Source organism: Tenrec ecaudatus, chromosome 5 (genome assembly GCF_050624435.1).
Source record: "Tenrec ecaudatus isolate mTenEca1 chromosome 5, mTenEca1.hap1, whole genome shotgun sequence".
NCBI classification, from domain to species: domain Eukaryota; kingdom Metazoa; phylum Chordata; class Mammalia; order Afrosoricida; family Tenrecidae; genus Tenrec; species Tenrec ecaudatus.
This window is the reverse complement of record NC_134534.1, coordinates 150,139,740-150,154,533: the sequence shown is the minus strand read 5'-3', so window position 1 is coordinate 150,154,533 and position 14,794 is coordinate 150,139,740. Positions and strand designations below refer to the sequence as shown.

General features: G+C 48.7%; 1 protein-coding gene and 1 pseudogene across 2 annotated transcripts in view; one reads left to right on the top strand and one right to left on the bottom strand.

The window, feature by feature from the left end:
• Window positions 1-4,312: 4,312 nt before the first annotated feature.
• On the bottom strand, window positions 4,313-4,840 carry LOC142448978 (NADH dehydrogenase [ubiquinone] 1 subunit C1, mitochondrial pseudogene; annotated as a pseudogene).
• Window positions 4,841-6,869: 2,029 nt separating this feature from the next.
• FGD5 (FYVE, RhoGEF and PH domain containing 5) overlaps window positions 6,870-14,794 on the top strand; it is a 152,649-nt gene continuing 144,724 nt past the window's right edge. For both annotated transcript variants that reach the window (XM_075550075.1, XM_075550074.1), the window contains exon 1: window positions 6,870-9,504. In XM_075550075.1, the coding sequence (XP_075406190.1) occupies window positions 6,983-9,504 (2,522 nt within the window). In that variant the 5' untranslated portion in view covers window positions 6,870-6,982. The remainder of the gene's footprint in view (window positions 9,505-14,794) is intronic.

Here is a 14,794-nt window from a genome sequence, read left to right as displayed (position 1 = left end):
GTGGCATGCTATAATATATGAGGAGGTGAAATGCCCCAGCCCAGAGATGAAATTACAAGATGGCCCAAGTACTTGTCATTTCTTGGGGCCTTTTGAGAAAAGCATTGTTTTACAGGCTCATATCTCTGATGCCCACTCTAGCCATTCCCAAGGAGACGGTACCTACACACCCATAGCTTAATTGAAACGAAGGATGGGGCGGGGGTAAAGATGATGCAGCCCAGGCCATGGTCATTATTCAAGGCCAGTGTGTCCCTCCATCATATCTCAGGACACCCATATAAAGTGCCACCTGTTAAGGATGGGGAACGACCATTCCCACCCCCAAAGAATAATTGCATACTAACTGTTGGCATCTCATGCTGAGGTGATATAACATTAGTGTCAGTCAAGATTCGTGGGACGTAGGGAGGATAGATGGGACGGGCAAGGATGAACTTTATCAGGACAATAATAGCTACTGTTTATTGAGTGCTTTCATGTAAAGGTCTGCTACTAAGCACTTTTTTTCTAAGCACTTTTAATATGCAACCACTCCTCTGTTAATGACCTGGTTTAGTTCCAAAGACCAGATCACGGAGGATGCTCTCCTCAGATAAAAACGTGGTGGGTGACTACAGCATGGCATGCCTGCCAAGCCACTGCAGATGATGGCATGGCCAAGCGGACACATAACCATCACAGTGCTATTCCTGCCTCACACATTGCGCTTGTGGATGTGCAAACTTGCTGGATGATAGAGTTTTCACTACTATCATAAATGCAAAGTGGTGGATAATGAGATGGCTGATGAGTAAGGAGCAGGTGTATGTCTGTTAATCTTCACACCAACCTCTTCCCGGTAGGTGCAACTGTTGTATTCATTTTCAACAGGAGGAAACTGAGGCTTATAATGGTCAGAGCTGTGATTTATATCCAGGTCAGCCAGTCTCCAAATTGCTCAATCTGTTAGTCTACACTTCCAGGCAATTAACACGTATCAGTATAAGCTCCAAATTTTGTTGTTGTTTTTCACTAATCCGGACACACGTTTTTAAAAAATATGACAGGCTTGATTGCTAGTGAAAGAGTGGGTTGAAAGCCCACTTACTATGTCTTGCAGTCTCTGTGTTATTATTGGATCACCAGTGCTTTGTCCAGCCTTTCATGGAGGAAGGTGGAGGCAGGTTAGGGACTCGCTGCTGTGAGTACCTTTACACTGTGCTTTTAAGCCTTCAAATCTTCTACGATTGTGCCTCTTCTCCCCCAACTGTTTTCACTTTTGGGGGGTCAGTTACCGTATCTTTTCACTGGCAGTCTTTCTTTTTTAAAAATCATTTTATTTTAAAAATCATTTTATTTCATTGTACTGCTTTTATAACAATCCATCCATCCATTGTGTCAAGTACATTTGTACATATGATGCCATCATCCCTTTCAAAGCATTTTTCTACTTGAGCCCTTGGTATCAGCCCCTCATTTTCCCATCCCCCCATGAATGATTGATAAATTATACATTATTATTTTCATATCTTGCACTGTCCACTGTCTCCCTTCACCCATGTTTCTGTTGTTCGTCACCCTGGTTGGGGGGGGGTTGTCTTATATGGTGATCATTGTGATCGCATAGTATCACTACTCATTATTATACCTGAGGGGTTTATCTGTCCTGAATCTGTGCAAGTGTACCTGCTCTGTTCTAGACGAATTTGTAAGGTAGAACTGGGGTCATGATAGTGGGGGTGCCGGGAGGAAGCATTAAAGAACCAGAGGAAAGCTGTATGTTTTGTCGGTGCTATCCCTGACTGGCTTATCCCTTCCTCGTTACCCTTCTGTGAGGGGATGTCCAATTGTCCACAGATGGGCCTTGGGTCTCCACTCCGCATCCCTCCCACCTTGTTTACATCGAAGTGATTGTTTGTCTGGGGTCTTCTGATCTGGCGGCATTTCTGCGTTTGTCTACTATGGCCTGCTAAACCAGCTAAGGTCATTAGGCTTCAGTGTAGACTGTAAGTGAGGGTGCTATAAAATCAGGCCCTTCTAGGAATAAAGTGCATAGACTATATCTATTCCTCATTTATTATATTGCTATCAGACATTTGTCATTTACTACAATGTAAGAAATCTACCATTTGACTATTTTGCACATTAACAAACTTACGTCTAATGAACACCAAGGTGTGAAGTGAGAATGATGCTGGCTGCGATGGGTAAGGTTATGTGTCACCTTGGATGGACCGTAATTCTCAATGTTCGGGTAGTTATGTAATGATATTTGGCAGGTATGTAATGGTGTTGTGTAGCTGTTGTATAATGACGTGGTCATCTTTCATTTTGAGCTCTGATGAGGGCATCCTCTATCTTCACATAACACGAATTTAAAAATTTATATACCTGGTCTTTGCAGTTTAGTTGTTGATAAGTGAGGAATGGTGTACTCTTATTATGATGACTATTTTATTTACTTGCTTATTGTTACTTTATTATTATTACTATAATCAATCCTGTTATTCTATTGGACTACTAGACTTCAGACCCTTTTTAATTTCCTTTGGGGCCTGTTGGAATTTTATATAGTTCGACCGGTTTAGGGGAGTTGATGCTGATTTTGTTTTCAAACACATTGAAACTGACACATCAGTGGGCCTTTCCGTAGAGATGTCTAAACTGAGAGCTCTGCTGAGCCAGGAGAACAGCCCGGTGAGGCTGTGGAGTGCGGGAACTGGGACTAGTCCAAACTGAGGCATGTGGTTTTGTAAAATACCCACTTGATCTCAAAGATGAGTCTCAAATATTTCATTAATAACTCTAATATTGATTACACATTGAAATGGCATTATTTTGAATATATTTAGTTGAATAGACATCATTAAACCTAATTTAACCTTTTTAATTTGGCTTTTTTCCCCCTTTTTATTGTGGCTACTAGAAAACTAAAACAATTACACATTTAATGACAAATATGGCTCCCATGATATTTCTGCTGGACATTCCTGGATGAAGTTTGGAGAGCTGTGTCTTTAGAATAGAATAGATCTAGGAATGAAGACTCAGGGGCAGAATGAGGACTCTAAGGGGACTTCACAAAGTTCATGGGAAAAAATGGAATGAAAAGATAAAGGAATCTTCTCACAAACACTTTGAAGCTCTCTTGTACAAATTAGTAGCTATATAATTGTCATTAACTCCGACGGAAGAAAACAGGAGGACAAAGCGGAGTATCGAGGGAGGAGGAGGAGGACCAGGAGAGAGCAATGCGGTGGAAGCTGCTTTTCCTGCCCGGAATCGGTGGTGCTAGGAACGGCAAGGCATAGTTAGGGGGAAGATGCCTCGGGAGGCAGTGATGGTTCAGTGGTAAAGTCCTTACCTTTCATGCAGGACACCTGAGTTCAAGTCCCAGCCAGTGTACCTCATGCCCAGCCACCACCCAGCTGTCAGTGGAGGCTTGCTGGTGGCTAGGAAGCTGAGTAGGTCTCAGGGGAGCTTACAGACGAAGGGGAGCTGAAAAGAAAGGTCTGGTGAATCGCTCATGAAAGCCAGCCGGGGAAACCTCGATGGATCACCATGGCCTGATCCACAGTTGGTTGTGGGGATGGATGTGAGTCAAGGGCCATCTCATCAGAAGCTTCCAAGAACCATGAAGATGGGTGGGAATCTGCTAACAGAAGCACCCAGGGTTTCTGTTTGCCTTCCCATCTGTCTGGAACCGTGTCGGCCTTCTGAGGCTCCTTTGTGTCAGACTGAAGCTCTCCTGGGGATGGAACCAAGAGAGGAGACTGGGTGGAAATGGACGCTTGGCCTCATCCCTGGGCCCTGGGGTGCCAGCAGGCATGTTTAAAGCAGAAATGGGAGGATGGAGTTGCCTTTCCTTCGCTCTACTCTCAGTGTGGAAGGGGACCACAGGGGAGTTGGAGGCCAGGGAAGAGGTGTGGAGACATAGACCTGATTTTCAGCAGTAAAGATGCTGATGTTGGCAGCTGGCATCCATCCCCTTGACTCTTCTACTTGTCAAGACCCTTCTCATCCAGCAAAATGTAGCTGACACTTCACCTTCTCCAAGAGGTCTTCCCTAACCACTTAGTACCCTCTGCTCTTGCCTCCCTAATTCCTGCCGCTCTTATAGTTTGCCACTGTCTTCTATTCTGAACAGATCCTCAGCATCCACAGGAACGGGGACCTTTTACCGATAGACATGTTGGAGAATGTGCCAAACTGCAGGTCTTTCCATTGCGGACAAGTCAATTCTGACTCATAGTGACTCTATAGAACTACCTCATAATATTTCCAAGGCTGTTATCTTTTTTTTTAGATTAAATCTGCATTGAATGTTTAATGATTAACCTTTTTCACTTGTACATTTAACACAACATACCTTCTAAATTGAAACGCTTTTAGTATTATACCTTAAAGTTGACATTTTCTGCCAAGTTATCACAAGATGCATTATCTGAAGAATAAGGAAGTATTCTAATTTGTTTCACATAATGAAGTAACCCACAAATGCTGAGATACACATTCACAAATAACTTTCCTTTCTCATTTACATTCAAAAGATTGGTGAATCCAGAAGAATTCCTGCAGTCACTACATGGAGCAGACTGTATCAGTATTTCAATAGTTTATTCCAACCCATTTCTTCTTTTATACTCTAAAACATCTTCATTATGTTGCTTGATGAGGTAGGCCCACAGGAAGACTGTGGTGCCCAAGGTCAGCCCAACCTTCAGCCAATCAGGTTTGCTATTTATCGGCTCCTGAACGTAGAACTTCGACCTCGCTGAAAGACCGCTCGGGAGCCGGGCCAGGGTCAGCAGCCGGGAGAAAGGGCGCAGGACCACGGGCGGCGCCATCTTGACGACTTGGCTCCCGGCTGTTATCTTTTTTAAAAATCATTTTATTTGGGGCCTCATACAACTCTCATCACAATCCATTAAATCCATCCATGGTGTCAAGCACATTTGTACAGTTGTTGCCATCATCATTTTCAAAACACTTTCTTTCTACTTGACCCCTTGGTATCAACTCCTCATTTTTCTCCCTCCCTCCTTCACCCACGGTCCCTCCTTCATGAACCCTTGATAATTTGTAAGATATTATTTCATGTCTTACACTGACCAATGTCTCCCTTCACCCACCTTTCTGTTGTCCATTCCTCTGGGAGGTGGTTATATGTAGATCATTGTGATTGGTTCCCCTTTTCTCCCCCACCATCACCTCCCGCTCCTAGTATTGCTACTCTCTATATGGGTCCTGAGGGGTTTATCTGTCCTGGATTCCCTGTGTTTCTAGCTCTTAATCTGTACCTGTGTACATGCTCTAGTCTAGCCGATTTGTAAGGTAGAATTGGGGTCATGATAGTGGGTGGGTGGAGAGAAAGCATTAAGGAACTGGAGGAAAGTTGTATGTTTCATCAGTTCTATACTGTACCCTGACTGGCTCGTCTTTTCCTTGTGACCTTCTGTAAGGGGTGTCCGATTGTCTACAGATGGGCTTTGGGTCTCCACTCCGCCCTCTCCCTCATTCACAATGATACAGTTTTTTTGTCCTGGGCCTTTGATGCCTGATACCTGATTCTGTCGATGCCTCACCATCACACAGCCTGGTGTGCTTCTTCCATGTGGACTTTACTGCTTCTCAGCTAGAGGGCCGCTTGTTTATCTTGGCTCTAATCTTTATGAGAACAGAAGGCCACGTTTTTCTCCCATGGGGTGGCTGGTTGCTGACCTTTAGGGTTGGTAGCCACGTGCTCAACCACATTGCCACCAGGGCTCTGTCTGTTGACGAATACTACATCCTCTCTCTCAGGACATTGAGGCTGCAAGACAGCCAGCTGGACATGGGCCTCAAAGCATGTAGAGTTCAGACGGGGCCCTCTGCAAGGTCATACGTCACTGCTCCACACCCCTGGGGGTTACTCTCAGGAGGATGATACAATGACTTCACCCATCGTACTCTAAGAGTCTGATTCTGCTAGCAACTTGTTCTGTTAGTCTTCACCCCCTAACTCAACTCTGAGGGTTCAGCGGAAACACTCGACTCTTCTTGATCTGAGAAGTCTACTACCTACAGCGCCGTTGTGTATAGGCAGCAGGCACTGTATAGAACTTGCTCTAGAATGACCGTGCCCCAAGGGTTCCAGTGAGGGTGGCGGTCAAGTTCAACACTGTTTCCTGGGTCTGTGGCTCTGAAGTCAGTCCCAACTCCTGACGACCCCATGTGTGTCAGAGGAAGACTGTGCTCCATCTGGTTTTCAGTGACTCGTTTTTGTGGCAATAGGTAGCCACGCCTTTCTCAGAAGGTGCCTCTGGTTAGCAGCCTAACACAGGAACCCAGCACACAGCGGATGCTTCCGTAAATATTTGGTGAATGAAGGCGGGCGTGACCTGAGCAGCTCTTATTTGAGGAGCACACGATTTTAGTTGGTGCGTTTTGTTAGCTAGACTAGAGATGGAAAAAGAGTCTATTCGTTATTGATATAATGAATGGTAAGCCAAAGGATTTTAAAATTGTGGTGGGAGAAATAAGGCCAAAGACAACATGGAGTAAGATTGAGCTGATACGGAATCCCGGGTAGTAGGGATGGTTCAGGATGCAGCTACTAACTGAAAGGATGCTGGTTGGGTTGCACTCGGAGGCACCTTGAAGAAAGACCTGGTGATCTCCTTCTGAACAGACACCCATTGGACACTGGGACGCAGGTGTCCTCAACGCACAGGGTTCTCACGAGTCAAGGGTGGGCATGATGGCAGCTGCTCCGTTTGTTTCTTTGAGGTTCTGATGAGTCGGGAGCATCTTTAATATCTTGTCACAAATGGTGTGCTGGGGACTCTGAATAGAGAGAAAGTTCATTATACTTCTTTTTCCCTTTTCTGTTTGTGTCCTTTCAGATTCACCGAAACCACCAGTTGCTCCCAAGCCAAAGACTACCAGCCCCGTCAGACTACTCACCACACCCAAATTCCCGTCATCACCCCCATCTGACAGTCTCCACAGTCCAAACTCTATGATCAGGGGGCCAAAGCCCCCCATCGCCCCCAAGCCCAGACTGGGTGCCCCCCACGAGTGGCGAGCCAGCGTGTATATCAACAACAGCTTAAACAAATACAGCAATGGGAAGCTGCTCTGCGTAGACAGAGGACTTTACGAGGGGCACCAGTCCAACCTGGAGGGCTCTGAGTCAGAAGTGGATGAGGACTACATCGTGGCCCCCCAGGTTGCCCTCCGAGAGGGTGAGCTAGTGGATGGGGGCGCCGGGGAGGAGGATGCCCTGGTGCCTCCAGCTGTTCTTGGGGACGAGGAACCCACGGAGGAGGGAGATGAGTGTGATACGGAGGGGACGGGAGCCAGCGAGGATGTGGTGGCCCTGGCTGAAGCGGAAGTGAGTGGTGAGAGTGAGGGAAGCGTGGACCCGGCTCCGGAGAGCACAGCTGGGGAGGAGGGCGGCGAGGAGGCCGGAGAGCCAGCACTCCCACAAGAGGAAGAGGTGAAGCTGGTCGAAGAACACGATGCGTCTAACTGGGAGGACAAGGGACCTTGGGACAGAGAGGAGGTCTTCGAGGATGCTACCGTCCTGACCCACGTTGAACCGGAGGATCCAGGGGCCCCTGTTGAGGCGCCCACCCTCCCTGAGAGCCCCCTGGGGCTGGAAGAGGACGGCAGGAAAGACTGTGCCAGGGCAGAACCAGGGGACCCAGATGCAGAAGTGGATCCCAACCCTCCTACAGAGGGGGATGCTGCAGATGCCAGTGAGGGGCCCCCTGAGGAGGAGGAATTGGCCTCGGATGTCCAGGGGGCAGAGGTGGCTGTAGAAAGCCTGGACGTCCCTGAGGAGCTGGGCGAAGATGCCCCCAGGGCTGGTGGGCAGGCCGATGATGCTCATCCCAGCGTGGTGGAGAGCACCAGTCAGGAAGAAGTGGCAGTCGGCCAGGAGGCAGGTGAGGACGCTCAAGGAGGCAAGGACACGGGGCAGGTGCAGGAGGAGGCTGCCGAGGAGAGCTGCCATATTGTTCCTTTCGAGAATGACTCTGTCGATGGCTTTATGGCCTCCCTTACCGGGAGCCCCTACGAGTTCTTCCCGACGGAGAGCACCTCGTTCTGCAGTGAAAGCTGTGCACCTTCTTCCGAGTCAGCCCAGGGCCTCGCCTTAGAGCAGGAGTCCGAGCTGTGTGCAGAGAGGGACCCTGAGCCTGGAGCTGGGAGTGGCCAACCGGGCTCCCTGGAGGGTGCCGCCTGTGAGGACCCCTCTGTCCCTGAGATGGTGGTCCTGCCGGAAGACACTGTGGGTGAGGATGCTATGGACGAATCGCTCACCAACCCCTATGCCATGGGCGTTGGCCTTGCCTGCTGGGCAGGCCAGTGCGAGACTCAGGCGGGGCCCACTGCTCTCAGTGGTTATGGCACGAGGGAAGAAGTGAACTCAGATGTGGAGGGAAGCCTCCTCTCCCTCGACAGGAAAAACCTCATCCCAAGAGTCCGGCCCCACTCTGGGAAGGTGGCTGGCTACGTCCCAGAAACTGTCCCAGAAGAAATCGGTCCAGAAGCTGGGTCCACAGCCCCTGGCAGTAGAGAGGCTGTTTTGGAGGCAAGGAAGACAACCCCGGAAGCCACTAGCCGCGCCTTGCCTGCCAAGCCCAGGGCCTTCACTCTCTACCCAAGGTCGTTCTCCGTGGAAGGCCGGGAGATTCCATTCTCCTTGTTCCACGAACCGGAGGCATTAGACGACCGTCGGATGAAAAGGGAAGAGAACCTTTCTCTGCCGTGTGTCATCGGTTCTTCCGGAAGCTTCTCCCAGAGAAACCACCTGCCTTCCAGTGGCACATCCACCCCCTCTTCCGTGGTGGACATCCCGCCCCCTTTTGACCTGGCCTGCATCACCAAGAAGCCCATCACCAAGAGCTCGCCCTCTCTGCTCATTGAGAGTGACTCCCCAGACAAGTACACCAAGAAGAAGAAGTCCTCCTTCAAGCAGTTCCTGGCGCTGACCTTTAAGAAGAAGACGGAGAGCAAAGTGCATGTGGAGGTGAACGTGTCCTCCCGCTCCTCCTCCGAGTCTAGCTACCACGGCCCTTCCCGGCTCCTGGAGCTGGACCGGAGAAGCCTCAGTAACTCGCCGCAGCTGAAGTCTAGGACAGGGAAGCTCCGGGCGTCCGAGTCTCCCTCCTCCCTCATCTTCTACAGGGATGGCAAGCGGAGAGGTGTCCCCTTCAGCAGGACGGTGTCCAGAGTGGAGTCCTTCGAAGACCGCTCTCGGCCTCCCTTCCTGTCGTTGCCCCTGACCAAGCCACGGTCCATCTCGTTCCCCAACGCGGACACTTCAGACTACGAGAACATTCCAGCCATGAACTCGGACTATGAAAATATCCAGATTCCACCCCGGAGGCCGGCGAGGGCTGGGACGTTCACGAAGCTCTTTGAAGATCAGAGCCGAGCTCTGTCCACGGCAAATGAAAACGATGGCTATGTGGACATGAGCAGCTTCAGCGCCTTTGAGAGCAAGCAGCAGAGCGCCGACCAGGAAACAGAGAGGTACTGTGAGATCGTATTTCCTTTTTGCTTGCCACAGTGAGGATCTGAGAGGCTGCTGAGATACAAGGGGCAGGGTGGAGTCGCCTTAGGGTGATGAGTGTGACCTGCCCCAGCCTCAGTGAAGCTCCTCTGTGAAATGGGCCTTGTGTTTGGGAAGGTCGGAGTAGACAGTCTGAGCATGTCTGTGGACATTCCTTGGAGGGCAGTTCTCTCCTTTCGTAAGCAAGCCGGGGTGCTCGCCTCTGGGAAAGTCCCCAGGAGCGCAGGGGCTGGAGTCTTTGCCAAACTAAAGCTTTCTTAGCATCAGTAAAAGACGCTGAATTGAGATGGATACCCTTTTTATTGTGCTTTCAACAGGGAGCTGGGAAAGACTATTTAACTTGCTTAAAGAGCTACAGGCGCCCTGAGCTCAATTTCTGTGTTTGGGACCGATTCACGTTGGCAAGTGGGAGTGAAACACAGGCGTTAGTAATACAGTGTGTGTGCGCGTGTGTGTGTGTGTGTGTGTGTGTGTGCGTGTAGGCGGGAGTGGGGTGGGGGTGGGGTTGTGCAGCGGGGACAGGACCCTACCTCGTCAAAGACTAACCGAATGTCCTTATTGATCGTCCCAAGTACCTAGTTGCCAAATCTTTCTGTCCTTGAATTTGTGGCTGCAGCTTTGAGGCAGGGCACTGGGATCCCAGCCATTGACCTTCTGCTGTGGTGACCGCCTGATGTAAAGAAACAGAAACCAAAATTGTCATGATTTTGTAAAAAAAAGAGAAAAGTCTACTTGTTTCCTCTTAATGTGCAGTAACTTAAATAATCCCCCACAGCTGTTGCTTTTAGGAATTCCTCGGGGCTCTGCAGTAATGAATAGTAAGCGTGATTTGCAATGAGCATTAGCTGTATTGCTGAAGCACTGATGCTAGCAAGTACTTGGACGGTGTTCTCTTGAGGCTTTTAGTTTCCCACCCTGGCTCCACCTTCTCTCTGCTCCAAGTCTGGGTGAAGGCTGCTCATTGTCCCACCCTTTCCCCCTCGGATGAAAGAGGTGTGTTTGCCAAACCGAGGTAACCACCAACCCTGCCTGAAGGGGGAGAGTGCAATTTGGAAAAGGTAGACAGGTGGAAGCTTGTGGAGGGTGAGGGAGGGAGAGCCAACTATTAATACTTATCAGCAGGATCCTAGCCCAATGCCTCCAAGCAGTAATAAACACAGAGCAAACCGATGACAGCAGGAAATTCCCATGCTGGAAGGGACCTCAGAGGGCATCTGGTGGAGCTTCCCATCTCTCCCAGATGGCCATCCAATCTGTCCTTGAATTCCTCCAGCCACAGGAAATGCCTCCCCTCCTGGAGTGGCTCTCTTTGTTTCTAGGTGTCCTGATGATTACGAATCTTTTCTTTCTGACCCAACCAAGCCCTGTCTCCCTTCCGAGGTCTTATTCCCACTGGCTCTGCTCTCTGAAGCCAACCAAGGGACCTTACTTCCTCCGACGTGTGACAGCCTTCAGAAACTGAAATCCACTTCCATACAATCTTAAGAGTTTTATAGCCGACCTTATCCAGCCCGGTTTCAGGAAAGGTGCATAGGGATTTGCCTGTGCTCTTTAGCAAGTGACTGCAGAAAGAAGAACTTGGAATTCCGGACAACAACATGCTAAATGGAGAAAAGATCGAAGTTTTCAAGGATGTCAACCACCATCTCTGTCATGGAAGCAGCAATCAAGAGATCAAACAAAACACTGCATTGGGTAAATCTGCTGCACATGATCTCTTTAAAGTGTTGAAGATGTTACTTTGCAGACGAAGGTGCGCCTGACTCAATCCATGGTGTTTTCGATCCCCTCCTGTGCGTGTGCAAGTTGGACATTGAATAAAGAACACAGAAGGAAACTTGATGCATTTGAATTATGGTGCTAGCAAAGGATGTTGAAAGTATCGCGGACTGCCAAAAAATAAAAGCAAATAGATTTGCCTTGGAAGAAATGCATCCCGATTTCTCCGTAGAAGCAAGGATGGAGAGACTGCCTCATGCACTTTGGGCATGTTGTCAGGAGAGCTCAGTCCCTGGAAGAGAATCTCGTGCTTGGTAAAGTAAAGGGCAGCAGAAAAGAGGAAGACCCTCAGTGGGATGGGTGGGCACAGCGGCTACAACCGTGGGCTCGAGCATAACCGCATCGTGATGATGGCACAGGGAGCGGGTGGTGGTTCGTTCTGTTACACACTCTTGAGTCGGAAGCCGCTCGAGGGCATCCAGCACACAGTGACAGCCAGTGATTCGTAGTGACGCACACGAAGGAACACCAGGTCTGAGGTGCAGGCCATGTGCTGTACGATCCAGGACCAGCTTTCCACCTTTTGTTTGTGGGTGGAGTCCCTGGAACTGTGGGCTGCACTAGTTTCTTGGTCATTGAAAAGCACCCGTTGGCACGCTCTGTGTCATGTCCGTCAAGCAACAAGTTCCCTTCATCCAGACTTACTTGCCCATAAACTCAAACCAAACCCTGTCCCTCAAACCAAGTCGATTCCGACCCATAGCAGCCCTGTATCGGGTCTCTGAGACTGTAAATGTTCACAGAAGCAGACAGCCAGCTCTTGAAGCCCTTGAAATAGCTGGTGGGTGTGAACTGCTAACTTTGCATCTAACAGCCCACTCTGGCCCACCGCCCCACCAGGGCTCCTTCACATGACAATAAGGGAGTCAAGGATCTAAGAAAACCCCAATGGTGGCCATGCTGTGCCTTTTGTACTGGGTTTCCATGCACTGCCTCACTTGTCCCTGCTGCAGCCTGGGGCCTTGGTTGAATGTCCTGAAATGCCAGACTCAAATCTGCCAGATTTCACTCGCACTGTCGGCCCTGCTCTGGAGATGTATAACCGAGGCCAGACTGATTGGGACAAATCTCCCATGCGGGAACCACATCCACTTGGACATAAGTCAGCGAGGAAAGCTTTCTTCCGCTTTCCTGCATGAAACAGATGGATGCAAAGGGGCAGGAAAATCCCCGCTTTGGGTTCAAACAGGTCTGGGCAAGGGCCACACCAATTCAGACACATCCATTTGAGAAATACAAATGACTGCCAGAGGGGGTGGGCCACTTCTACGCTGAATGGGTGCTTTGAGAGTTGGTGGGGGGGGGGTGCTGATTGGAGACATGTCCACAGGGGTCCCTGGGGGTCAGAGGGGATGAGAGGGTGGAGAGGCAGTTCCTTCCTCCTTCCGCTCCATGTCCTGCCCCTCACCTTGCTTAGTGTGAGGATCTGAGGCAGAAGCCAAAATAAATATAAACTGCCCTGGAAGAGCGCAGGACAGTGCACTGGAAGCCTGCAGATGAACTTGCTGTGGGTTGTGGGGGAAAGCTGGTGCGTGGTTTCTTCATCTGTAAGATGAAAAGGTGAGAGCACCGCCAGCTGTACTCACCAGCCTTTCTGGTGTCACCTTCGCCACCGCCACTGCCTGCAGGAATGATTTACTTAGGGCTGGTCTTGCAGTCAAGGCATCTGTTTGGCTTAATAGGAAATCCGTAGTTAAGGAACCTTCTTCCACTATTGGGAAATAAAAAAATCAATGTTAGTTTCCATAAAAGCAGACTGAAACATAAGCTACACAGCAAGACAAAGCAACACTAGTACCATCTAACTTGAGGTTATTGCTGGCCAATGTTGTGAGCTTGGGCACCTCGTGTCTTCGTGAGATATGAAGCCGAATAAGTGTCCCAGAGCTGTTAAAGTCTCCACTTTGACATAATCTGAAGGATACAAAGAAGCTTGAAAAGGAATAACTCCTTTATGGTGTTACTCAATGTCATTTAAATCTAAGTCCCTCCCCCCTTCCTTAAAAGGATCGCCTTTTAGGAAACCTAGGGTAAAACATACCACAGTATTTTCAAGATCCTCATAGGCATGTGAAAGTTGGACTTTGAGTAAGTAAGGACCACAGAAGAAGGATGATGCATCTGGGTGATGGTGTTGGTGACGAAGATGGAGAGTACCACAGACTGCCTGAAGAACAAGCGCATCTGTCACGGGGAAAGTGTAGCCAGAGTACTTCTTGGAAGCAAGAGTGGCAGAACTTGGTCTCACATCCTTGTTATCAGGAGGAGCCAGTCCCTGTAAAAGAATACTAAGCTTGGTCAAGGGGAGGGCAATGCAGAAGAGGAAGCCCCTCAACAGAACAGATAGAGGGGCTGCAACCACGGGCTCACGCATGACACTGCCAAGGGGGCGCAGGACCGTGCAGCGTGTCATTCTGATGGGCGTGGGGCTGCTCGGAGTCACAGCCTACTCAACGGCAGCGAACAACTAACAGCAATAAAAAGGAGGAAGAAAGAAGGAAATGTAGATGGCAATATATAACTCAGCAAGCCGATTGAGACCCCTAAAGCAGCATCTGGGGGTCTAATGTTTGAGGATCAAGTTTCTTCTATGCAGTTACTTCCTTTGAGGCTTTTATATGCAGATGATAGCTTTTTAGTAGCTACAGTAACATTCCGATTAAGTATCTTATATTTTATTAAATTACAGAGATAGATTGTTCCAGTGTTCATTTTTCCTAGGGTCCACAGGAAAGGTATTCTCCGATCGTTTAAAAGGTACCCTCCAAAGCATTCTTGGTTTCTGAATTGACCTTCATGCCAAACAGGGTAAAATGTCCACAGTTATCTAGCAGGTAGCAGAGTATTTTCCCTTTAAAATAGCGCGTTGTCTAACCTCAGTCAGCCTCAGTACCCTTAGTGGTCCTTCCTTACCCACTCAAACTCAAAAGTCCAATAAGTCGATGCTGACTCATAGTGACCCTACAGAACAGTGTAGAATTGCCCTGTGTGTGCTTCCGAGACTGACTGTTAATGGCAGTACAAAGCTGATACCTTTCTCTCAAGTAGTGGCGGGTGGTTTCCATTGCTGACCTTGCAGATCGAAGCCTAACAAATAACTACTCAACCACCACGGCCCCTACGAGAAGCTGAGTAACCGCATGTTGAAGAATTAGTCATTGAAGACTTCACAAACGGAAAAGAACTAGCATTTATTAAGTACTTGTATTAGGCAGCAGTTGTAGGTGCTTTGTACATCCTTAGGAAACACCTATTTCTTGCTGAACAGTACACAAACTGTCTGGTCTAAGTGTCTCATTAGATATGTTTTTGTTTTAACATAATAATTAGTCTACTTTAATAATGTCACATTATATGATGGTAAGTCAACAGATCTTGCTCCTAAAGTTCCAGTTAACACACGCATCGATTTATTCTAAACAAAACGTGGTTAGCTGTGTCTCTCAGGGGAGTGGTTGGTGGCAGACAACG